General features: G+C 42.4%; 1 protein-coding gene across 2 annotated transcripts in view; it reads left to right on the forward strand.

Annotated features, from left to right (window-relative positions):
- Nucleotides 1-26426, forward strand: part of LOC140191269 (serine/threonine-protein kinase N2-like) — a 155123-nt gene that overhangs the window by 89138 nt on the left and 39559 nt on the right. For both annotated transcript variants that reach the window (XM_072248527.1, XM_072248528.1), the window contains exons 12-15: nt 1573-1684; nt 7485-7567; nt 10880-10955; nt 22593-22684. In XM_072248527.1, the coding sequence (XP_072104628.1) occupies nt 1573-1684; nt 7485-7567; nt 10880-10955; nt 22593-22684 (363 nt within the window). The remainder of the gene's footprint in view (nt 1-1572; nt 1685-7484; nt 7568-10879; nt 10956-22592; nt 22685-26426) is intronic.

Raw genomic sequence — 26426 nt, forward strand, 5'->3', positions numbered from 1 at the left:
TTCCCCTCTCTGTCAGGTCTTTAGCTCACGATCTTTTTGTTGGATATTGGTCCTCATGTGCTTGTAGAGTCTCTTTCCTCTTGAGAATCCTTCCATTCTATTTCACAACACAGATCAAAGTTGCTGGTGAACGCAGCAGGCCAGGCAGCGTCTCTAGGAAGAGGTACAGTCGACGTTTTAGGCCGAGACCCTTCGTCAGGACTGACCTGACGAAGGGTCTCGGCCTGGAACGTCAACTGTACCTCTTCCTAGAGACGCTGCCTGGCCTGCTGCGTTCACCAGCAACTTTGATCTGTGTTGCTTGAATTTCCAGCATCTGCAGAATTCCTGTTATTTGCATTCTATTTCACATCTTGTTCCTCTCTTGGCACAGCCTTGGGGATACTACACCTGGAGCTCCTTACCTAAATAATTTATTCTTAGCACCTGGAAAGATTTACTAAACTACTTCAGCCCAGTATTCTCTGGAATTTAGAAAACTGAAGTGTTCTTTAAAATGTACAGGATTCTTATAGGGTTCAGTTGCCCCCTACCAGGTTTCTCTTGAACCCTTAGTCACAGTCTCGGATTGAGGGGAGGCCATGGACTGAGATGAGGAACAATTTTCTCATAGCGGGAGGCCTAGATGGCGACCTCCTGCTCTTGATTTTAAGAAGCTGAAAAATGAACTGTTTCATCCTTCACAGATACTGCCAGAGCCGCTAAATATTTGTAGCATCTTCTGCCATAAAACAGCAGGTCAGGTAGCATCGGACAGACAAGAAAGATGGGTGTTGTATCTGGGAGGGAGTGAAGTATTAAGTTGCAGGGCAGTTGGGGAGTGACAACACACAAGTAAAAACCTTTAATGAAGTAACAAGAAATATTGTAACTTATAGGATTTTGTATTATAATTCACATTGTAATTTGTTATATCTACACTGTACAGCTGCCACAAAACAACAAATTTCATAATTTATTTCATGATAATAAGCCTAATTTTGATTCTGCTTCTGAATCAAATGTAATTGTAACTAAATGGTCAAAAGTAATATAGTTTGGCGATCTTATGAAAAGCCACGCCTACCACGAACAAGTTGGTAACAGCCTTTAAAGGAGGTGTAGTGGTGTTGCTATCAGTGTTACTGCTGCACGTTTCCAGTGATTCGGGTTTGATCCTGATCTCTGAAGCTGCCAGTGGGGAGATTGTGTATAGATTTCCCCCTGCTCCACTGGCTCCCTCTCACTTCCCAAAGGAGTGGTGGTGGTAGGTTAACTGGTTGCTGTTGGTCAGTGATGAGTCAGTGGGCAGGTGAGAGAGACCAGGTTATAGGGACATATGCACGGAAGTGGAACTGATGGGATTGCTTCTAGAGCCAATATAGACAATGGTGATTAGCTCCTCTCTGTCATATTGAAATCTGCAGAATTGTTTTTTATAAAGTGGAGAAGTATTTGGAAAGAAATAGTGTGGAAGAAGGTGGCACAGTGACTGACTTTGGGTGACCTTCAGTATTCAGTGATGGTATTTAGAACAATGTCTGTTCTAGCTGACTACATCATCACCCACTGATGGAGCTTCTCTTGTTTCAGGGACATGTCATTTGAGAAATTGACATTAGATTTGGCAGATGAACCTTCAAGTACACCTCGGAAAGCTTCCCTGGAGTCACGGAGCAGCCACGATGGAGAGAAGCCAATGCAGGTTGGAAACTTTTCCATTTTAGCAGAAGTCACAATAGTGAGGAACAGCATACATTAAAGAATGGATACCTCGGTAAATTCCAGGCGTGGTCCTTCTGAAGGTCTTCCTGCCGTCTTTCCTGTAACTTTGAATATCTGCAATCAGATTTTGGTCCTGAGGCAGATTTCTCATTGTGAAAGCAAATTATAAAAGCAAATTCTGAAATGATCTCTTGTCTCTGAGACTGAGGTACAGCATCTCTCTTCAGATTCCTAGTAACCTTTGATCCCAAGGGGAATTGCTAATGGCAATGCCATCATTCTAACTGCCTATTTTTTGGCTTCTCTGTTAAGGTTGCCCAGTCCTAATGGCCTCAGCTGTTCTGATGCCATTGATCTTATCTTCGTTAACCTTGAGATTTAATGAGTCATCGTGTCATAAAACAGTACAGTGCAGAAACAGGCCCTTCAGCCCATCTAGTCCACACTGAACTGTTATTCTTCCTAGTCCCATCGACCTGGACCTGGACCATAGCTTTCCTAACCAACATATAGTCCATGGCACTATCAATTGAAATTGTTATTATTTGGTTGACATAATTTATTTTATGCATTGTTGAAGTATGCCGGGATGTTTTCATACAATAATGTGATATAGTGTAGGCAATTGCTATGAAATTTTCATTGAGACCAAGGTACTGCTTAAGAGAATGCCTGGCATTAAGGATTTAGGTGCTCCTTGAAAGTTACTGGTTAACTGATCTATCTTTGTCCCTCGATCATATAAAGCTCTATCAGATCTCCGCTCAGCCTCCACCACATCAAATAAAACATCCCAGGTTTGTCCAACATCTTATTGCACATGCCCAGTTATCCATACAGAATACTGTAAACCTCTTCTACGTCCTCTCCAAAGCCTCCACCTCCTTCCTGTAATGTGGCATGTAGAATTGAATGCAGGCTCCAGATTGAGCCAAACCAGAATTCCATACACTTTCTGATTCCTGAGCTCAATACCTTGTAAAGGCATTGTGCCTGCTTTACTTACCCTATCAAACGACGAAACCACTTTTGGGGAGATATGGATTAGACTCCTGTTAACATTGCTAAGGGTCTTGCCATTAACAGTGTACTGTCCTTTTATATTTGATCTCCCATCATACAATACTTCGCACTTGGATGAATTAAATTCCATTTGCTGTTTTTCCATCCATTTGCAACTGCTCTACAGTATTGTGCAAAAGTCTTAGGCGCCCTAGATTTTTTATATAAATTTTGTTTTAGATGTTTATTTTTTGTTGTCTGCAATAGTGTGTCAGTAGAAAAGAGCAAATTTTAGATTTCCAAAAATTAAATGTTACAGAGAATTTTTTGTATTTTGTTAAAGAAAGTAACATTTTAAGTAATAGATGACTTTTCAAATGAAAACGTGATTACTTTATAGATAGGCAACCCAGAGCATGATTTAAAAAAAGGTAAACAGATGCTAGTGATCAATGATATGATGAGTTGGATGAACTGCACTGCTGAACTGAAACAGAAATGGGTGTAGAAGGAATCAAGCTGGGCGGAGGACAACCAAACTGAAAGGTGAGGGTGTAGTGGATATGGCAGTTTAACCTTCAAATCATCAATTCTCACGACATGGAAAGAGTGAGCATAGCAACAAGACACAAGGTGGTCATTCTGTATTAGCAAAGTATCCCCCAAGCAGAAATTTTGCAGCATACGGGAGTTTCAAGATGTGCTGTCCAAGCTCTTCGGAAGAAGCACACGTAAGGTTGGGGTCCAGAAATGCAGTGGTTGTACAGCAGATGACGGACACATCAAACTGGAGTACCTTTGAAATCAGAAGTCATCCAGCACTGCTATCAGTTTTGAACTCACAGAAACCACTGGAGTACAAGTTCACCCCTCTACAGCCTGGAGAAGTCTTGTCAGAAGTGGTCTTCATGTAACAGTCGCAGCTAAAAACCAATTCCTCTGAAGTGGGGACAAAGCCAAGAGACTCACCTACGCACAAAAGCACAAAGACTGGGGTGCTGAACAATGGCAGCAAGTGCTCTGGACTGATGAGTTAAAATTTCAATTTTTTGGCTCAAACAGGAGGCGGTTTTTCTGCAGAAGAGCTGGGGAGTGCTACATGGATGAGTGTCTGAAGCCCGCAGTGAAGCACTACAGCGGTTCCCTGCAGGTTTGGGGCAAATGGAGTTGGTGATCTGGTCAGAATTAATGGAATCTTCAATTCTGAAAAGTACAAGCATATTCTCATTCATGTCACAATAACATCAGGGAGACATCTGATTGGTCCCAGCTTCATTCTGCAGCAGGACAATGACCTCAAACATGGCTAAAGTTATGAAGAACTATCTTCAGTGAAAAGAAGAACAAGGAATTCTGCAACTGATGGTATGGACTCCATAGAGCCCTGATCTCAACATCAACGAGGCTGTTTGGGATTACCTGGAGAGACAGAAGCAAGCAAGACAAACAAAGAAGAAGAACTGTGACAAGTTCTCCAAGACGCTTGAAAGAATCTACCAGCCGATTTTCTTATAAAACTGCACAGCAGTGTACTTAAGAGAATTAATGCAGTTTTAAAGGCAATTGGTGGTCACCACCAAATATTGATTTGATTTAGTTTTTTACTGTTTGCTGCCCTTTATAGTAATTTCTTGATATTTAGAAACTTTTTATTTCATTATTTTTGAAAGCATCTTCACTTTATGCAACTTTTTTACTTTTGCACAGTACTGCATATCCTGCTGCATCCTTTGGCAAGCTTCTACATTATCCACAACATCATCAATCTTTGTATTCTCTGTGAACTTACTAACCTACCTATCCACGTTTTCATCCAGAGAAATTCACATAAAATGCTGGAGGAATTGTGTATTGGTCAAGATTTCCAGCATTTGCAGAATCTCATGTTTACATGTTCATCCAAGTCATTTACATATACACTCAGTGACCACTTTATTTGGTACCTCCTGTATCTAATAAAGTGGGCACTGAGCATATGTTCCCTGTCTTCTGCTGCTTCAGTCCATTCACATCAAAGTTTGACATGTTGTGTATTCAGAGATGCTCTGCACACCAATATTGTAACACGTGGTTATTTGATTTACGTTACGTTATACTTTACGTTATACTTTATTGTTGCCAAACAATTGATACTAGAGTGTACAATCATCACAGCAATATTTGATTCTGCTCTTTGTGCTCCCTGGAGTACAAATCAATAGGGAATATTAAAAATTTAAATTATAAATCATAAATAGAAAAGGGAAAGTAAGGTAGTGCAAAAAAAACCGAGAGGCAGGTCTGGATATTTGGAGGTCCCGATATACTGTCATCTTCCTGTCAGTTTGAACCATCCTAGCCCTTCTCCTTTGACCTCTCTCATTAACAAGACATTTTCACCCGCAGGACTGCCGCTCAGTGGATTTTTTTTTCCGCACTGTTCTCTGTAATCTCTAGAGACTATTGTGCGTGAAAATCCCAGGAGATCAGCAGTTTCTGAGATACTCAAACCACCCCCGTCTGGCACCAACAACCATTTCGCAGTCAGTCACTTGAATCACATTTTTTCCCCCATTCTGATGTTTGGTCCGAACTACAACTGAACCTCTTGACCACGTTTATGTGCTTTTATGCATTGTGTTGTTGCCATGTGATTGGCTGATCAGGTATTTGCCTAAACGTCCAAGTGTAGCTAATAAAGTGGCCACTGAGTGCATGTCACATACAACAAGGGCTGCAGTATGGATCTCTGGGAAACACTAGTCACAGATTACCAGCCAGAATATCGACCACTACAATCGGTCTTCTTTGGGCAAGTCAATTCTGAATCTAAGTGTCCAGGTCACTGTGGATCCCAGGAATCCAAATTTTTGAGAAGAGCCTCACCAAAATCTATCATTCACAGTTTAGTGGAATGCTTTTGGGGGAAAAAAGTGTCTGAAATGCAGTAATTGATATGTCAATCTGATGCTTATGGTTTTTTTTTAATATCTTGTATTCTTCAATGCAGTCTGTGATATTGCAGTGTTACAGGCAACTTCAGGTATGGGTTCGACCTGCATGGACCACAGGCTGTAGCTTCGCTCTACTTGGGTCAAGGCTGGGCGACATCTAATGTTCTCATTGCTACGCAGTTTCCGTCTTAGTCCTGTCAGCTGTTTAGAGATGTTAGTTCTGGCATGGGTGAATCTTTCTTTTATAGATGAGCATCTTTTTCACTTCTGTATTGTGCTTTTGATGTGAACCTCTTAGTGCATTCATTTCCAAATCTATCTAGTTATTTTTTAGTTACAGTTGCAGTCTGGTGTTGTTTTTCTTTGAACCCTGGCTTACTAATGCTTCTGTAAGAATATGATAGTCTATGGTGTGATCAGAGTTCTCCTGTGCGATAGGCAGGACCCGGAGACTCCCCTGGTACCTGTGCTGGGCCATCTCTTAGAATTTCTGTCCCCCGTCAACTCTTCCGCAGACCGTTTGCTGCTTCATGGACGCCACTTGCCTTCATGCTGACTTACACTTTAACTTGAAGGATGTGGTAGCATCGGACGCGGTCAGAAAGGATGTGGCAGCATTAGAGATCTTGCGAAAGAGCTTTATCTGGATGATACCTGGAATGGAGGACTGTGGTTCCAAGGAGAGATTGGAAAGGCTGGGTTTTTCCCTCTCTGGAATGTAGAAGGCTGAGAGAAACATTATAAAGGTTTATAAAATCATGAGGGACATGGATAAAGCAGTCTTTTTCCCAGAGTAAAGGAATCTAAAGCTATAGGGCACGGATTTAAGTTGAGAGGGAGAAATTTAATGGAGATCTGCGGGGCATGATTGTCATACAGAGGGTGGTGAGTATATGGAATGAGCTACCAAAGGAAGAGGCTGAGGCAGGTACAACATTTAAAAGGCATTTGGACAAATACTTGGAAAGGGTTAGAGGGATAAGGACAAATGGGGCTAATGTAGATAGGCATGGAGGTTGGCATGGATGAGGTGGGCTGAAGGATCTGTTACTGTTTGGTACATTAATCTGAAAATTCTTCTTGCTGCACTAGTCCTCTAGAAGCACATCTGTGGTAAAGTAGGATACAAAGATCACAGTCAAAGACCCAGAGATCTCCTCTCTTGCCTCTCTCAATAATGTGGGTGGTGAATGGAGTGCCAATCATCCTGACTTGTTAAGCTACTTGAGTGTTGTTAGATGCACGCTCATTCAGGCAGGCAGAGTAGCCCATCACTATCTGGAATTCTGCTTTTGTTAGGTGGGTTTCCAACTTGTTTTACTGAGTGTATTAACCTAGTTTTGATATGTTCTTATAGTCTCTGACAGAAGCAGCTGTTTGGTAAGGAATCAGGACTTTAATCATCTGTTTTAACCTGTAGATTGCTTTGGTGCTTCAGATTCTTGTGTTGCATTCCTAGAGAATTTATTGTCAGAAGGAAAACTGTTTGAAAATGCATAATTAATGTTATAAATGTACCTCAGTCCTGCGGGCCAGTGTAAACTAAGCTGGGCTCTGCTTATTGTCAGACGGCCTTTAGTGAGCAGAGAGCTGCAGTCAAGTTCCTGATGCAGGTTCCAAAATCTGACCTATGTGTGCTGCAAGACCACGCTCAAAGTAAATTAAAAACAAAATAAACTTCTGACCGAGCAGAAGGCTCCTGTGAAAACCATTTAGTTCAACAACATTGGACATAGCTTCATACTACTGGCTTAAATTCTTAAAAACATAAAACAAGTGATTTGCAACTATTGTTCCTTTTAGTGCCTAATAATATTTTTATATCCATTTGTTTATCCATCACAGACCAATGAGACTGATGTCAATGAAACGGCTTCTCCACGAAGGCGGACTTTATCGTCATCTGACACAGAGGATAAACAACAGAGGTATATTTGTTTTGCATTGTCATTAAATCAGAGTAACTTGAGAGTATTTGTTATACTCAGGTTGCAGGTGTTGCAGAGTAACAAGGATTTTCTTTGTCATTCTTAAAATGTGTTACAGAGTAATTTCTTTGTCATTCTCTGGGTGTCAATTTTGCAGATTAATTTGAGGGTATTTGTCATTCTGGGGATGTAGGTGTTGCAGATAAGGCTGACATGTAATCTCCATCCTTATTTATTCTGAGAAAGAGTCATACAGTATGGAAACAAAAGGTTTAAGCTGACCAAGGTGCCCATCTAAGCTAGTTTCATTTGTGGTCTTTAGAAAGACCACGGCTACCTAAACCTTTCCTATCCATGTACCTGTCCAACAGTCTTTGAAAAGTTGTGATTATATGTGCTCCAACCACTTCCTCATGCCAGCTCATTCCCCAAAAGTTGATGCCTGTGATTAGAAACTTTCAGGAAAGTCGATGAAGGCAGAGTGGTAAGTGTGGTTTATATGGAGTTCAGTAAGGCAATTGATAAGGTTCCTCATGATGAGCTAAGCTGGGATCCAGGGAGAGCTGACTAATTGTTCACACCATTGGTTGGATGGTGGAAAGAAGAGGGTGATGGTGAAAGTTCTTTTTGCTTGGACTGGAGGCCTGCGACTAGTGGTGTGCCTCGAGTTCTTGTCATTTCAGTGATTTGACCAAGAATGTAGAAGGCACGGTTCCTAAGTCTTAATTCACTAAATTCTTGGTATAGAAATATTGAAGAAGGTTATCAAAAGTTACAGGGGGATGTTGATCAGCTGAGTAAATGGGCTGAGGAATGGTAAATGGAGTTGAATTCAGGCAAGTGTGGAGTGTTGGTCAAATCCAGCTAGGACTTTCACAGTGAACAGCAGGACCTAGGTTGTGTTGTAGAACCGAGGGACCTGGGACCTTGTAGTAGAAGCGCATGGTTCACTGAAAGTGGAATCACAGGTCGAGACAATTGGAAGAGTACATGAACTGGAAAGGTTTAGAAGGTCAGTGCCCAAATGCTGGCAAAAGGGACTCATTTGGATGGGGCACCCTGGTCAGCATGAGCCAGTTGGACCATGCAGTATAACTCTGTGAGTCAAGTTTCTGTTAAAGCTTTTGTGCTTGTGCTACTGCTAATAGTTTGATATCACTGAGGCGATTTCAGAGTATATTGCAGTCTTGAGTTGTACACAAGCGGCAACTTGGCTGGAAGTTGCAGCTTACATTTCGGCTTTGATCACCTTAACTGAGCCTGTCATAGAGGTACTTAAAGTGTGTGTGTGTATATAGATATATATTGGAAACCCAACTGGTTTCCCTTGCTGTGTAAAGCCAGGGAAGGCACACTTCAGTCCTGCCAAACGTGTGAGATTGAGATGGCTCTCCTACCCCAGACCCTGGTTTGTGTGGATGCTGTGTCATTTGCAACCCTGTTACAACTCAGTGCCAAGAAACAACGGGCCGCACACTGCCCATTATAATTGAAACAGTCAAATCTGCACCAGTTGGAGCTCAATTCACTGATCCTCAGCCGATCTCGCCGCCCAGCTCCATCGAATCACTACCTCCACACCAGGTCGTATCCTACGACCGGTTCTCTCCAGCGTCTTCTCTCCTCATCTCATGCGGAACAAAAACCCAGCTCACGTTCCAAGTCTCTGTTAGCACTTTACAGGAAGGTGTGAAGGGAATTTACAAGGATCTTGTCATGGCTGATAACAAGGATATTGTTAAAACTTTGGGAGGAGACTGGCTTGCCTGCAGTTTTCTTCATTGGAGCAAAGGACGCTGAACTATAATCAAGACATAGACATCAGAGACTGCAGTTGTTGGAACCTGGAACAATACACAAAACACTGGAGGACCTCTGGTTCAGGCAGCATCTGTGGAGGGAAATGGGCATTCAGTGTTTTGAGTCAGGATCCGTCATCTTGAATGAAAGAGGGGAGATAACCCAGGTAAAGAGGAGAGCGACAAGTAAACTAGTGAGTTCAGAGAAGAGAACAGTGACATCCTGAAACATATATTACAGAAGTCTAAGTGTTAGTGGTCTTCATGTACATGAAGGTGAATAATTCCATGGTATCTGACCAGGTGTATCCAAGGACATTGTGGGAAGTAAAGGAAGAAATTGCTGAGGCCTGTATCATTGTTAGTTATGCATTGGGTAATTGAAGACTGGAGTGTAGCTAATGTGCCTTTATTTAAGAAGGACACTGAGCAGGCCAGTGGACCTACATTGGTGGATAAAACGTTACCGGAGGGAATTCTGAGAGGCAGAGTCGATATGCATTTGGAAAGGCAAAAGGTGATAGTCAGCATGGCTTTGTATGCAGGAGATCATGTCTCATGAAGTTGATTCTGTTTTTGAAGTGGTGACCAAAACGATTGACAACCACTACTCTGGCAGTGACCTAATCACAGTTTTTCTAAAACTCTGCTCTTTGCCTATAATCTAGCTAATGAAGGCCTGCGTTACATACCTCTCCTTCACTGCCATAAGTACCTGTGCTGCCACCTTTAGGAATTCTGGACTAATACATCAAGGTCCCTTTGCCCTTTGTTCCTCAATACTCCCTGGAACAGTAGCATTGATTGATTGTATCAATCTAAATGTTAGTAGTTGTTTGTTTACTGCCATTCAGAACTTTTAATGTCGTTTCTCAATCTTCTATAGTAGTGAACTCATTCCTCATATCAGCATAGGTTTAGTTTGCTTAGTTTGAACTAAGTCACTTTCAGTCCTCAAGAAATTCTGTCACTTCATATCCACCCTTTAACAACCATTTTATTTTAAACGTTTATCTCATTGTACAAAATTATATCTAAAATCGATCCTTTGTTTGTTCTTCAACATACGAGTTAAACTACGTCACTTAACATACCTATCTTAATTTAGCTTACTTTTAAATTAGTATTTACTTGAGCGGTTATTGGTTATTTTGTCACATTTTTTAATTGAGTTTCTAAGTACCATTTTTGGAAATGCATCTTGTGGATTAAAACTTGGAGCATTGGGACAAATTTTAGAGGGGAACTGAAGAAAACTTTCTTTACGCTTGAAGTAGTTACATCTAGGACAAGAGTAAGGAGGCAAAACTCCTCATCAAAATTAAAAAGTACACAGTTTTACCAGTTGAAGTGCCACATGAACAATGTCATCCATCCATCTCTCTTAATTCGAATTGCACTTCTGCAGTTGTAAATTTAAATCTAAGTGCCAATGTCATGGTCTCCTTAACAAAGAATAAACTAAATTTTGATCATCATTTGCGTGATGTGTGTTTCCTCTTTCTCCACACAGTGTACCTCTCAAATCTTCGTTGAGTCTACGCGATTTCAAACTCATTGCCGTTCTGGGAAGGGGACATTTTGGAAAGGTAAGGATTCTCATGTTAGAGAGCCACTTGGCAGGACTCCAACTGGGTTGTAGTTCGTTCTTTTTGCAAATCTGTCCTCGTGCATTATTGAGTCACTTATAAAGCACCCTTAACATTGAAAAGTGCATTAGAAATTATTTCATAAAGAGACTAGGGTTGTAATCAGAGGTGACGTATGCTGTGTGAGGCCAGGCTGTACCAGGGGAATTAGAGGAAGACAGGGGGTAGGGATTGGACAGAGATTTCAGCAGATCAGGACTTATGAGAGTCTGAGGCTGGGGCAAGGTGATGTTTGGGCATAATTAACTTAGAGATGAAAGGACTGTGTATTGAGTTCCTGGGGTCAAGGTTATTGTTGTAGATGAACAGAAACACAAATGTGCTGGAGGAACTGGGCAGGACAGGCCACATCTCCGGATAGGAATGAACGGTGGCGAATGTACATATTAGATCAGGAGCTGAAGAGGAGATGTCCTCATCAGGCTTAAGGATGGATTTATTTCTAGTCAGTATTTTTGTGTTTCTGAGATGGGTGCTGAGGCTGATGTGGGAATTTACATGGATGAGGCAGGAGGGACCTGCCTTCCACTGCAGGGCCTCTGGGTGCTTTCAGTGGATGGCCTACAAATTGTCAATTAACATCCCAAATGCTCTATCTCCACTTTGAGTGGTCATTACCCAGAGATTCCCAGGAAGTCTGTGGTGAGGTTGGTTTTAGGCACATGTTGACCAGAGGAACTGGAATACAGTGCCAGCTTCTGGAATATAGCATGGGGCATGTGTTTGACATGCTGCATGACTGTAACCAGGTCCCCAGTATTGATTTTAAGTTTGGTTCACTTATTTCTTTGGTGAATTTAGAAGATTTAGCAGACATGCTGTTGTTTCATTTTTTTCCTTTGCTTGAAATGCTTGTGTCAGGAAGTCTAGATCTCAGAAGCATGTGGAAGGACAGGAATCACTGCCGTGACGGCTACAACTTTTGTGCCAGGTGTGAAATGCTGGAGCAAGGTGATTTATAAGCTGCTCCCTGCAGATTCACAAATGACTCGTTACAATCATTGTACTCTTTTAAATTGAAATTCTCTGTCTTTAAGACCTGCAGTGCACTGTTTCAGTAGCTTTTGTACTTTATTCTGCGTTGCTGTTGTTTTACCTTTTTCTAGCTCAGTGCATTTTGTCATGATTTGATCTGTATAAACAGTATGTAGGATAAGCTTTGCACGGTATCTTGGTACATGTGACAGTAAAAAACCAATCCCAACTTAAATAACTTTTTCTTAATTAGACCAAAGGTGGTTGATTTTATATCTTAAAACACAAGATGATGAAAATCCAGAACAACATACACAAAATGCTGGAGGAACTCAGCAAGTCAGGTAGCATCTATGGAAATTAATAAACAGTTGGCATTTCGGAGCACGACCCTTCATCAGAATCCCCTTCCTTTCCAGTCTTGAAGAAGAGTCTCCGCCTGGAACGTCAACTGTTTATTTATTTCATATCTGTCTCGCCAACCTGGAGATATGGGAAGTGGTTTCCGAAGGTTTGTGATAGCTTTGAGCTTAGTCCTTGAGTACAGTCCTTGAGCATGTATTCATCGAGTTAAACGGCAAGGAAACATGACCTTCGGTCCAACTCATCCATGCCAACTAAGCTGATCCTGTTGCCTGTCTTTGACCTATATCTCTTTTAACCAGGAGTTCCCAACCTTTTTTATGCCATGGACCCCTACCATTAACTGAGGAACCCCTGCTCCAAACCTTTCCTAACCATGTATCTTAAATGTTGGAACTGCACTCACCTTTACCATTTCCTCTGGCAGCTCATTCCATACGCCCGCCACCCTCTGGAAGAAATTGCCCCTCTCGTCCCCTTTAAAGTTTTCCTTCTCACCTTAAACCAGCTCCCTCTTATTTTATAGTCCTCCCACATGGAGCAAAATACTGTGGCCATTAACTTTATCTACATCCTTCATGATTTTATTAAACCTATAAGGTCACTCCACCCCCCCCCCCCCGGCCCAGCCTCCTTGTCTCCAGGGATAACATTCCCAGCCTGTCCATTCTCTGTGTATAACTCAAGTCCTCTGGTGAAGCCAATTCCTTGAGAATATTTTCTGCACTCTCTCCAGTTTAATGACATCCTTCCAATAGCATGAACTAGAATTGCACACAGTACTCCAAGCACAGTCTAACCAACATTTTCTACCATTGTAACTGTCTCAACTCTCGTGCTTATTGCCATAACTGATGAAGAAAAGCATTCCTCACCATGGACACGCACAGAGGCATATGCAATTTGACTAGGGAGATTTGGAGTTCTGCAGTTAATTGGTGTGAGTTGAACAGTTTTCTTGTTCATTTAGTTGAAGGAGAGGTGCATGATTCAGAAAAAGAATTTGAGAAGTTTGTTAGGGAAAAGCCACGGCATTCTTTGACAACAGTTTTTGTTGAGAATGGTTCTGTTGTCGGCCCATTGGTTAGTGGGCCTGTAAGCTGCTGCTGCAAAAAGCTAATTTTCATTCTTTGTATGTGTACCTTGAACTCGTATTTAATATCATGGCTTGCATGCCCACATGGAATAAGTACCAAATGGTGATAAGTTTCTAGTCAGCCATATTCATAGAGTCAAAGGCTTTGGTGAAGTCTGCAATGTCCAACAAGATGATTGGTCTCTGCACTTCCCTTGGAGTTGTTGGGTGGAGAAGAGCATGCACAATCTGCCTCCCAGTATATGGGGTCTACCCTGGGATGTAGCTCTTTGTATACTGGGTGAATGTGGTTGAGCAGGATCCTGATGATACAAATCCTGTGCCAGGCTGCAAGGAGGCGCTGTAGTTTTTACAGCAGGGTTTTCTCCTTTCGTGAAGATGAACATCTCTGAGATCCCCTGGAATACTCTTGTGGGTGATGAGGTTGATGCTCTTTGACCCTGAACTTTCAGATGTCAGATATACCATCTGCTCATTGCTAATACTGAATTGGATACGTCCTTGGTTTCTTGTCAAACAGGCACAGAATCAGAATTAGCTGCAATAGGCGACTGTGGGTGACGTCATGTGTTTGCATCAAGGGTAGGGTTGTGGTTGACAAAATCTTCAGTGATGCAGCTAGTGGTCTTGGACTGTGCCTAGGTACCTAGGTTATCCTCTGATTCCAAATGTCAGTGCGCTGGGCCTTGGATGTTGGAATCTGTTGGCATTCACAGCCCTGAAAACCCATTCATGTCACCACAGCTGGTGAGGTGCTGGGCTGCATGCACCATCTCCATCTCAAGATCTTAAAGATCTTGCCTCTCAACACAATGAGAGGTGAGTGATTTGAAGCAAGGGTATGAGCTGTTGTCAGAATGAATGTGGAATCTCTTTAGAATCATCTTTTCACTCACCAGGTGCATGAACTGTGAAGGGTTGCAGGAGGCAGCTACTGTTTTTGCTGACGTGCAGCTTGCTGTGAAACAATAAAATGCATTGAACAGTGGACACTAGAGGTAACAGCAGGAAGAGAAGTCATTGTGCATGGATAAGCATTTGAGGGCACGCTGACCCATGCTACTTGAAGTTCAGGATGCGTTTGGCCGGTAAATGCTGCAGACAGCATTTGGAGGATAAGACAGAATCATTCAGATTTTTCACTAAATAACTGGACCTGACAGTAGCTACCAGGACATTGAGGAAAAATATGCAGGCAAGTTAAGGAAAGGTTTAGGAACAACACAGTTGTTGCTGTGGGTGACTTCCACTTCCTGATATCAATGCGACCTCCTCAGTCCAAGGTGTTTAGATGGACAAAACTTGTAAGCTGCATCCAAGAAGGTTTCTTAAATCAGCATGTAGATGGTTCAGCAAGAAGAGGGGCTGTACTGGACCTGGTGTTGGGTAATGAATCTGGCCAGGTGACTGACCTTTCATTAGGAGAACTTGGAGAAGACAACATAAGTTTTTAGAATAGCTATAGGCAACTACCTTGCAGTCATTACTTAAATTAGAGTAAGACAAACTACAAGAGTGTGGGAAGCTTAGGACAGTTAATATGGCTGTCCAGTCCCTATTCACTTCTATCCCCCATCAGGAAGACATTGAAATTCTCTGTTTTTGTTTTCTGGACTGCAGATCTAACCAGTTTCCCTCCACCACCATACTCCTCTGTCTGGCATAACTGGTCCTCACACTCAGTGATTTCTCTTTCAGCTGCTCCCCCTTTCAAACCCAAGATGTAACCATGGGCATCCACGTAAGCCCCGGTTATGCCTGACTTTTTATTGGCCGTATGGAACAATCCATATTCCAAGCCTATACTGGTAACATGCTCCAACTCTTTCTAAGTTACATTGATGACTGCATTGGTGCTGCTTTAAGTTCAAGTTTAATTATCGTTCAACTATACATGAATATAGCAAACGAAACAGCATTCCACCGGGGCCAAGTTGTAAAACACATTATCAACTGCACATAACACATAGCACAAAGAGCAGATGTGGTTACAATTTCAGAAAAACATATAGTTACAAAGAAGAAAAAAAATATATTGCTCAAGACCCTGAGTGGCATTACTGTAGATTGATGTTAAATTCCTGGTCCAGCTTGTACTTCCACTGAGCAAACACCAGAGGGCAGCACCGAGAGGGCCAGCCGTCAATCCAGTTCGGATTTCTGTGTGTCCTACAGAAACCTTGGCTGTCTTCCACATTGCCTCTGGCATCTGCAGCCCTGGGTGACTGCACCCATGCTGAGCTCATCAATTTCTTCAACTTGGCCTCCAACTTCCATCCTTCCCCCAAAGTTACTTGGCCTGTCTGTGGAGACAGACTATCTACTGATATCGTTTATGAACCTACTAAGTCTCTCAACTATTTTGACCATATCGCTTCCCACTCTGTCACTTGCAAAAATGGTATTCTCTTTACCCAGTTCTTCCATCTCCACCACATCTGTTCTCAGGTTAATGCTTTCCATTCTAGAGCATCTGAAATTTCCCCCTCCTTCAAATAAAAGGGTTTTTCTTCCTCTATCATCCATGCTGCCCTCACCCACATCTCCTCCATTTCCTGCCATCTGCCCTCACCCCATTCTTCTGCTGCCATAACGGGTATAGAGTTCCTCTTGTTCTTGCCCACCACACCATAAGCCTCCATATCCAGCACATCATTCTCTAACTTTCAACATCTACAATGGGATCCTAACACTAAACACATCTTTCCATCTCTCTTCTCTTTGCTTTCTGAAGGGATTGCTCGACATCACTGCCTTGTTCACTCATTCCTTCTTACTGATTTCCCTTCTGGCACTCATTCCTGCAAGTGCATCAGATGTTACATCTGTCCCAACACCACCTCACTCATCACTATTCTGGACCCCAAACAGTCCTTCCAGATGAGTCTGCCAGGTTCATTACTGTATCTGGTGCTGCTTGTGCAGCCTCCTCCTCATTGATGAGACCCGAGGTAGATTGGGGTATTGCTTCGTCGAGCACTTTCACTCCAGCCACCACAATAGACAGTCTTCCCTGGGTTCTCTCATTATAATTCTACTTCCCATTCCCATTCTAATGGGCTTTCTCTACCGGCATGATGAGATTACACTTAGGTTGGAGGAGCAGCACCTCATGTTCCATCTGGGTAGCCTCCATCCTGACAGCATGAACACTGGTTTCTTTAACTTCTGGCCATTTCTTGCCCCTCCCCTTCTCTCTTTTTCCATTCCCCGTTCTGGTTCCCTTCTCACCCCATCTCTTCTCCTCACCTGCACATCTTTTCCCTCTGGTGCCCCTCCTCCTTTCCTTTTTACCACTCCCTCTCCTAAGGATCTTGCTCTTAACAGTGTACTGGGTCTTTAAATTTGACCTACCAAGGTGTAACACTTCACATGGTTGGATTGAACTCCATCTGCCATTTCTCTGTCCGTATTTGCAGCTGATTTGCATCTTGCTGTCTTCTTGGCCAGTCACCTTTGCTATTCATAATACCACCAATCTTCATATCACCTGCTAGCTTATTAACTGCCCATCTACATTTTCATCCAGGCCATTTATATACCTCACAAACAGCAGAGGTCCCAGTACAGATCCCTGCAGAACACCTCTAACGACAGACCCCTAGCTAGAATAAGTCCCTTCAACCACTACCCTCTATCTTCTATGCGAAAACTAGTTCTGAATCCAAATAGCCAACTCACCATTGATCCGAAGCATCTTAGTCTTCTGGATGAGCGCCCCATGAAGGACCTTGCCAAACGCCTTTCTAAAATCCGAAATCCATGCAGACAGCATCTGCAGCTCTACCATCATCAATCCCTCTCGTCTCCTTGTCAAAAAACTCAATCAAATTAGTAAGATACTGCATGCCCTGCATAAAGCCATGCTGGCTGTCCCTAATTAGGCCATGGTTTTCCAAATGCTCATGAATCCTATTCCTAAGGATTATCTCAAGTAACTTCCCTACCTCCGATGTGTATAATTGCCAGGATTATGCCTGGTTCCCTTCTTGAATAATAAAATATTAGCTGCTTGCCAGTCCTCTGGGACTTTGCCTGTGGTAGAGAGGACACGAAGGTATTGGTCAAGGCCGCAGCAGTCTTTTCACTTGTGTCTGTCAATAACCTGAGGTATACCCCATCAGGCCCTCTTTGAGATGCCCAACACAACCCCTTTTACCTCAGTGGACAAGCTCTGCATCCCATCAATGTCTTGTATCCTATGACAACTGCCTACACCATCCACAATTCCACCAAACTTCCATGTCATTTGCAAACTTACTAATGCACTCTTTCACTTCCAAGTCATTTATAAAAATTGGAAAGAGCAAGAATCCCAGATCAGACCCTGCAGGACACCACTGGTCACCGACCTCCAGGCAGAATATGCTCAATCTACAACCACCCTCTGCCTTGTGTAGGCAAACCAATCTGACTCCACGCAGACCCCATGCTTCCTGACTTTCTGAATGAGTCTACCATGGAGAACCTTATCAAACGTCTCGCAATACATCATGTCCATTGTGTTACTTCATCAATGTGCTTTGCCACATCTGCAAAGAATTCAACCAGGCTCATGAGGCATAACCTGTCCCTCACAAAGCCATGCTGACTTCGCTTCAACAAATACTTGTAAATTCTGACTCTAAGAATCCACTCCGATAGCTTGCCCTTCACCAAAGTAAAACTCACTGGTTTATAATTCCAAAGGGTATCCCTACTCCCTTTCTTGAGCAAAGGAATAACATTTACCACCCTCCAATCATCTGGTACTTCTCCTGTGGCCCATGAGGACTCAAAGGTCACCGCCGAGGGCGCAGCAATTTCTTCCCTTGCTTCCTGTAGTAACTTGTTTTGTATCCCGTCTGGCATCAGGGACTTGTCTGTCCAAACAATTTTTAGAAGTTCCATCACTCCCTCTGTTTTGACAGCGACAGGTTTTAACATATCAGTTTGTTTTGTATGCTGTCCTCACAAATGCCAAGGTTCTTCTCTAGTGAGTACTGAAGCAAAGTATTCATCAAAGACCTCTCCTACCTCCTCTGACTTCAGACACATGCTTTCTCTTCTGTCCCTGATCAGGCTTACCCTCACTCTGGTCATTCTCTGGTTATTCATGTATGTGTGGAATGCTTTGTGGGTTTTCTGTATTCCTACATGCCAAAGTCTTCTTGAGTCCTCAACTAGTTCTGGTATGCACATTCCTAAGCTCCTTCCTACCTTGTAAATCTCTGGAGCCCTGTATGATCTTTGCTTCCAAAACCTTAAGTAAACTAATTTCTTCTTCAGTTCAAGTCAGGTCAAGTTTATTGTTATTTAACTATGTACATGTATAACTGCCAAATGAGGCATTTCTCTGAATCAGGGTGTAAAGCACAGTAGTACACATAGCACACAATGACTTATGAAGGTAAGGATAAAAACTACAGATGAATTTGCATAAATAACAAACTAAAGTGCATAAATTAAATACGGCAAGATATGGAATAGATTAACCAGTGATATGGCAGGGAGTTCAGAAGCCTAGTGGCCTGAGGGAAGAAACTGTTTCCCATCCTGACCGTTCTTGTTTTTATGCATCAGGGTCTCCTGCCTGATGGTAGAAAGTCAAAGAGGATGCTGGATGGATGGGTGGGATCCTTGATAATTCTAAGGGCACTGTGTATGCAGTACTCCTGATAAATGTCCCCGATGGGTGGTAAGGAGACCCCTAAGATCTTCTCAGCCATTCTCAGTCCTTTGTAGGGACTTCTGGTTTGGTGCTTGACTAGATGTTCCACATCTCTTATCAAACATGGTTTCTACACTCCTACCATCTTTTCCTTGTGCAATGGGACAAACCTGTCTAACACCCCCTACAAGGTGTCCCTAAACAATCTCCACATTTCTGTTGTGCATTCCTCTGACTATATCTGTTCCCAAGGTCCCACTGCACAGCATCATAATTCCCCTCTCCCAATTAAATACTTTCCCATACTGTCTGATTCTATCCCTCTCCAAGGGCATGCATTAAAGGTAAGAGGGGACGAGTTCAAGGGACAAGATCAAGTTCCCACTGCTGTCTGTAAGGAGTTTGTATGTCATCCCTGTGACTACGTGGATTTGCTCTGGCTGCTCTGGTTTCCTCCTGTGTTCCAAAGAAACGTGGGTTGGCAGGTGAATTGGTCACATGTGTATAATTGGTCATGTGAACTCATTGGGCCAGAAGGGCCTGTTACCGTGCTGCATCTCAGTTTGAATAAAATATTTATACTGGGTAATGGGTGCCTGGAATGCACAGCCAAGAGTGGTGTTAGAAGCATATGCAACAGAAGTGTTTAAGAGGCACTTAGGCACACGGATGTGCAGTGAATTGGCGGATATGGACACTGTGTTAGCAGAAGCGATTCGTTTGGCATTTAATTACTAATTTAATTGGTTCAGCACTACCTTGTAAATCAAAGGGTCTGTTCGTGTGCTGAACTATGTCTGAGAATTCAAGAATATTAAAGTTTATTGTTGTGACATGTAATCATTGCATATATACTCAGTGGTCACTTTATTGAGTATCTCCTGTACCTAATAAAGTGGCTACTGAGTATCTGTTCGTGGTCTTCTAGTGCATTCACTTCAGGGTTAGACACGTTGTGCGTTAAGATATACTCTTCTACATATCACTGTTGTAATGTGAGACTATTTGAGTTTCTGACACCTTCTTGTGAGGTTGAACTAGTCTGGCCGTTTCCCTCTGACCACTCTCATTAACAAGGTGTTTTTACCCATAGAATTACAGTACACTGGATTTTTTTTTTGTGCTTGGTTTACACTATTCCCTGTAAACTCTGGAGACTGTTGTTTGTGAACATTCCAGAAGATCAGCGGTTTCTGAGATACTCAAACCATCCTGTCTGACGCCAACAAGAATTCCATGGTCGAGGTCACTTAGATGACATTTCTTTCCCATTCTCGTACTTGACACAAGAGCTTCAACAACTGATCCTCTTAACCTTGTCTGCATATGGCATTTATGCATTGAGTTGCTGCCACATGATTGGCTGAATAGATACTTGCATTAATGAGCGGGACTACTAATAAAGTGGTTGCTGAGTGTGTACATATGTAATCTGAGCTTTTCAAACGGAGACAGGGAGGAAACAAATCATGTGCAAAGGTGTGTGGTATTCTGGCAAAATAATTAGTTCACCGGGTCAGGTTTATAATGGCTGTAGTCAGTTCAGAAGTCAGGTTTATTGTGGTAGGAGTTAGTTTAGAGGTCAGGTTTAGCGATGGGAAGGTAAAAAATCCAAACTAGACAACATTTGGAGAACCGGTCAGGTCCTGCTGCATTGATTTTGAATGGATATATGGGTACCTGGGGAGATTAGGGAAACTAGAGTTCTTAGTGCAGAAGAGGATGAAGAAGAAGAAAGCCCTTAACTCCAAGTGGTGTCATTGGGACGCTGTCGTGACAGCGCTTTTTTTTAGCAGGCTTTCTTACTTTTATGAGGTCGAGTTGCTAGCCCAGCATGGATGGAAAGTGTGCAAGGGAGCCGGCTGGATTCGAACTCGGGAGCCTTCACTCCGAAGTCTGGCGCTGATGCCACTACGCCACCAGCCACCAGAAGAGGGTGAGGGAGACATTTTTAGTGTTTGAGCCATTAAACACCCAGAATCTGGTTTAACATCATTGGTGTTTGCTGTGAAATCTGTTGTTTTGTGACAGCACTATAGTGCAAGAAATTAAAAAAAGCCTATATATTACAATAAGAAATCTATGTATATAGATATAGAGGTAGATAGACGTATAAATAGTATAGGCAGAGTGAGGTAGCATTCATGTTTTTTTTTGTCTGTTCATTCTCCATGATGGAGCTGGCTGAGTATACAACTCTCTGCAGCTTTTTCCAATACTGTGCAGTGGCCACTCCCGACCAGACAATGATGCAACCAGTTAGAGTATTCTCCATGTTGACGAATTGTATTGGATTAAATAGAGGTTATATTCAGAAATCAAAGGGGCTTCGGAGTTCTGTGAAGGGTAACCTGCAGACTGGGTGAGTAGTAAGGATGACAAATGCAGTGTTAGCATTCACTTCAAGAAGACTAGAATATAAAAGCAGGGATGCCCTGCTGAGACTTTATAAGGCAATCATTAGACCACATTTGGAGTACTGTGAGCAGTTTCGGGCCCTCTATCCAAGAAAGGATCTGCTGGCATTGGAGAGGGTCCAATAGAGGTTAACGAGAATGATTCTGGGTTTGAAAATGTTAATGTATGAGGAACATTTTATGGCTTTGGGTCTGTACTCATTGGAGTTTAGAAGAGTGTGGAGGGAGGGAATCTCATTGAAACCTACCGAATATTGAAAGGCCAAGTTAGACTGGGCATAGAAGGGATTTTTCCTCTAGTGGGAGAGTCTAGGATCAGAGGGCACAGCCTCAAAATAGAAGGATATATTTTACACAGAAGGAGGAATTTCGTAATTCAGAGGGTGGTGAATCTGTGGCATTCAATGCCACAGCTGTCTGTGGAAGGCAAGTCATTGGGTATATTTGAAGCGAAGGTGGACAGGCTTGTGATTATAAAGACGTCAAAGATTATGGAGGGAAGGCAGGAGAATGGGTTTGAGAGGAATAATAAATCAGCCATGATGGAATGGTGAAACAGGCTCAATGGGCTGAATAGTCTAATTCTTCTCCTATTTCTTATGGTCTTATGATCTAGGGGTAACAAATTAATCTATCAAGTGGCAGGAAATTGGCGCACTCAGGAAACCACACAGTCACTTGATAGTCATAGTCATACTTTATTGATTCTGAGGGAAATTGGGTTTCGTTGGATGTCAGGATCAAATCAACACAATCTACTCTGGAACATGACACCTGCCCTTGCCTTTCTTGATGAGGGAGTTCACATGTTATATTGTTATAATTTAAAGAAGTTACCATTAGTTCATGTCACGTTCCTTCAGGTGTTCTATTTCTGATGAAGCCTGAAAATAAAGTCTTCACATGACTTGCTCTACGGTACAACTTAACTGGTTACAGTGATCTTCCTTATTTCCATGCTGTGCCTTCCTTTCAAAGTGGATTCCATCATCTTCAAGCGAGCAGCAACACTTCTCTGTGGTCACTGCGCTTTAACTTTTGACACTATGAAGACTTTCTGTTTTCTTTTAAAACAGGTGCTCTTGTCGGAATACAAAAAGACAGGACAATTGTTTGCCATCAAAGCCTTGAAGAAAGGAGATATTGTTGCAAGAGATGAGGTTGACAGGTGAAAATTTACTTTTCTTTTAAAACCAGAAGTACACTGTATCTTTGTAGAAAATGATATAAAGAACTCAAGTGTTAACAACTGTTATTCAGGCTGGCAGACATTTTGCTGTACTTGCTCAGTCATCTTAACCCTTCGTTTTGTTTTCCTTCATGGTTGCCCCAACTCTGGTCAAGTGAATCCATTCTCTTTGCCTCAACTAGCTTATACAGTTCAGAGTTCCCATCTTCCAAAAATTAAAACCTGTAGATACTGGAGCTCAATAATCCTTCAGATTTCTCTCTGAAACCAGTTATGTCCACAGTTCCATCCACTAGTGTATTTTCACTGTCCCTCCTGATCTTCCCCTCTCTGATCCTGAACTCATTTTTAGGAGGGAGGTCAGTTTTGCTCCCTCTTCATCCCTCCCTCACCCCAGCTCTCTTGATGAGCACTAAAATCCCAGAGCAAAGGAAGTTACAGAGCAATGTTGGTGAGCAGGAAGAGTATGAAGACAGTGGGCTGAAGGAGCTAGTTGTGTGCTGTTCATGTGTGTTCACCAAAAGATAACACATTTCATTGATGTTAGAATTCATTTGCCAATACTATGATTTTGCCACCAAAATTATTTGGACAAAAATGTAGGCCTGATTAAATTTGCAGCAATACAATAAAATGGTGGAATTATGGATAGTGAGGAAGGTTACCAACAGATGCAGCAGGGATATCGGAAATGTGGGCAGACACATGACGGATGGAATTTAATTGGGAAAATGTCTGGTGTTGCACTTCGGGTGGTCTAATGCAACAAGTACACAATCGATGGCAGGATTGCTAACAGCATGGATGTACAGAAAGATCTTGATGTACAAGTGCGTAGCTTCATGAAATGGCAAAACACGCGGGTAGGATGATGACGAGGACATAGGACGTGCTTTTCTTCAATTACTAGACGGCATGCATTTAAGGTGAGGAGGGAGAAAAAGAGTATTTTTGTTTACAAAGTGGTGAGTGCCTGGAATGCACTACCAAGCAAATTTGAAAGAAGAATTTAAGAGGCTATTAGATAGATGTGAAAGTTCAGGGAATGGAGGGATATTGATCATATGCGGGAAGATAAGAGTTCAATTCTAATAAGTGTGAGGTAAATTGTTTTGGGAGGTCTAATCAGGATAAGATAGTGCCATGACTGGTGAGGCCTAGGGGTGGCATGCACAAAAATTTTGTTTGCATATGGCATGCTGTGCAGCCCCTTGGTATCTTTTTAAACCTCACCCATAATAAACAAGTATGTGAAGAGCAAGAGGGTAAGACGTGAGAGAATAGGACCAATCGAGTGTGACAGTGGAACAGTGTGTATGGAACCCGAGGAGATAGCAGAGATACTTGATCAATATTTTGCTTCAGTATTCAGGATCTTGACGATTGTAGGGATGACTTACAGCAAATTGAAAAGCTTGAGCATATAGACATTAAGAAAGAGGACGTGCTGGAGCTTTTGGAAAGCATCAAGTTGGATAAGTCTCCAACACCAAATGAGATGTACCCCAGACTACTGTGGGAGGCGAGGGAGCCTCTGGCAATGATCTTTGCATCATCAATGGGGACGGGAGAGGTTCTGGATGATTGGAGGGTTGCAGGTACTGTTTCCTTATTCAAGAAAGGGAGTGGAGATAGCCCAGGAAATTATAGACCACTGAGTCTTACTTCAGTGGTTGGTAGGTTGATGGAGAAGATCCGGAGAGGCAGGATTTATGAACATCTGGAGAGGCATAATGTGATTGGGAATAGTCAGCATGGCTTTGTCAAAGGCAGGTTGTGCCTTATGAGCCTGATGGAATTTTTTGAGGATGTGACTAAACACGTTTGATGAAGGTAGAGCAGTAGATGTATATGGATTTAATCAAGGCATTTGATAAGCCACCCCATGCAAGGCTTATTGAGAAGGTAAGGAGGCAAGGGATCCAAGGGAACCTTGCTTTGTGGATCCAGAATTGGCTTGCCCACAAAAGGTAAAGAGCGGTTGTAGATGGGTCATATTCTGCATGGAGGTCGGTGATGAGTGGTATTGCTTAGGGATCTGTTCTGGGACCCCTTCTCTTTGTGATTTTTATAAATTACCTGGATGAGGAAGTGGAGGGATGGGTTAGTAAATTTGCTGATGACACAAAAGTTGGTGGTGTTGTGGATAGTGTGGAGGGCTGTCAGAGGTTACAACAGGACATCAATAGGATGCAAAACTAGACTGAGAAGTGGTAGATGAAGTTCAACCCAGATAAGTGTGGGGTGGTTCATTTTGGTAGGTCAAGTATGACGGCAGAATACAGTATTAATAGTAAGACTCCTGGCAGTGTGAAGAATCAGAGGGATCTTGGGGTCCAAGTCCATAGGACACTCAAAGCTGCTGCGCAGATTGACTCTGTGGTTAAGAAGGCATACGGTGTATTGCCCTTCATCAACTGTGGGATTGAGTTTAAGAGCCGAGAGGTAATGTTGCAGCTATATAGGAACCTGGTCAGACCCCACTTGGAGTACTGTGCTCAGTTCTGGTCACCTCACTGCAGGAAGGATGTGGAAACTATAGAAAGGGTGCAGAAGAGATTTACAAGGATGTTGCCTGGATTGGGGTGCATGCCTTATGAGAATAGGTTGAGTGAACTTGGTCTTTTCTCCTTGGAGCGGCGGAGGATGAGAGGTGACCTGGTAGAGATGTATAAGATGATGAGAGGCATTGATCGTGTGGATAGTCAGAGGCTTTTTCCCAGGGCTGAAATGGCTAACACGAGAGGGTACAGTTTAAAGGTGCTTGGAAGTAGGTACAGAAGGGACGTCAGGAATAGGTTTTTTATGCAGAGAGTGGTGAGTGTGGGGAATGGGCTGCCAGCAACGGATGCAATAGGGTCTTTTAAGAGACCTCCTGGATAGGTACATAGAGCTTAGAAAAGTAGAGGACTATGGGTAACTCTAGATAACTTATAAAGTAAGAACATGTTCGACACAGCATTGTAGGCCAAAGGGCCTGTATTGTGCTGTAGGTTTCCTATGTTTCTATAATAAAATAAAATACGTAATGATTATCTTGCTACCAAATGAGGTAGTAAATGATGTTCTGGAACTCGAGAGCAGTGAGATATTTTTACATGTCAGCTCATGTCAGCTTGGCATCAGCTAGACAGTTACAGAAACTTGATGTTTGCTGTTACGTTTTGAAAATATTTGCTGAGCTAGTGTAGTTAGGTAGAAAACAGTGGAGCAAAGTGTGTTTCTGGGAACAACTCGGAAGGTGCAGAATAATTACATCCCAAAGATGATGTATTCGAAAGGAAGAATGAGGTAACCGTGGCTGACAAAGGAAGTCAAAAATGACATAAAAGGAAAAGAGAGGGCATATGAGATAATAAAACTTATTGGGAAGTCAAAAGATTGAGAAGCTTTTAAAAGACAACCGAAGACAACTAAGGCGAGAACAGATGAAATATGAAGGTAAGCTAGCCAATGATATCAAAGAGAATACCAAAAGGCTTTTCAAATATATAAAGAGTAAAAGGTAGCCAAGACTAGGATCACTAGAAAATAAACCTGGAGAGGTAATAATGGCAGATGAAATGAATAACTATCTTGCATCAATCTTTACTATAGGAGATACTTGCAATATGCCAGAATTCGAGTGTCAGGGGACAGAAGAGAGTGTAGTTGCAATTACTAAGGAGAAGGTGCTTGGGAAGTTAAAAGTTCTGAAGGTAAATAAGTCACCTGGACCAGA

This window comes from Mobula birostris, chromosome 32 (genome assembly GCF_030028105.1).
Source record: "Mobula birostris isolate sMobBir1 chromosome 32, sMobBir1.hap1, whole genome shotgun sequence".
NCBI classification, from domain to species: domain Eukaryota; kingdom Metazoa; phylum Chordata; class Chondrichthyes; order Myliobatiformes; family Myliobatidae; genus Mobula; species Mobula birostris.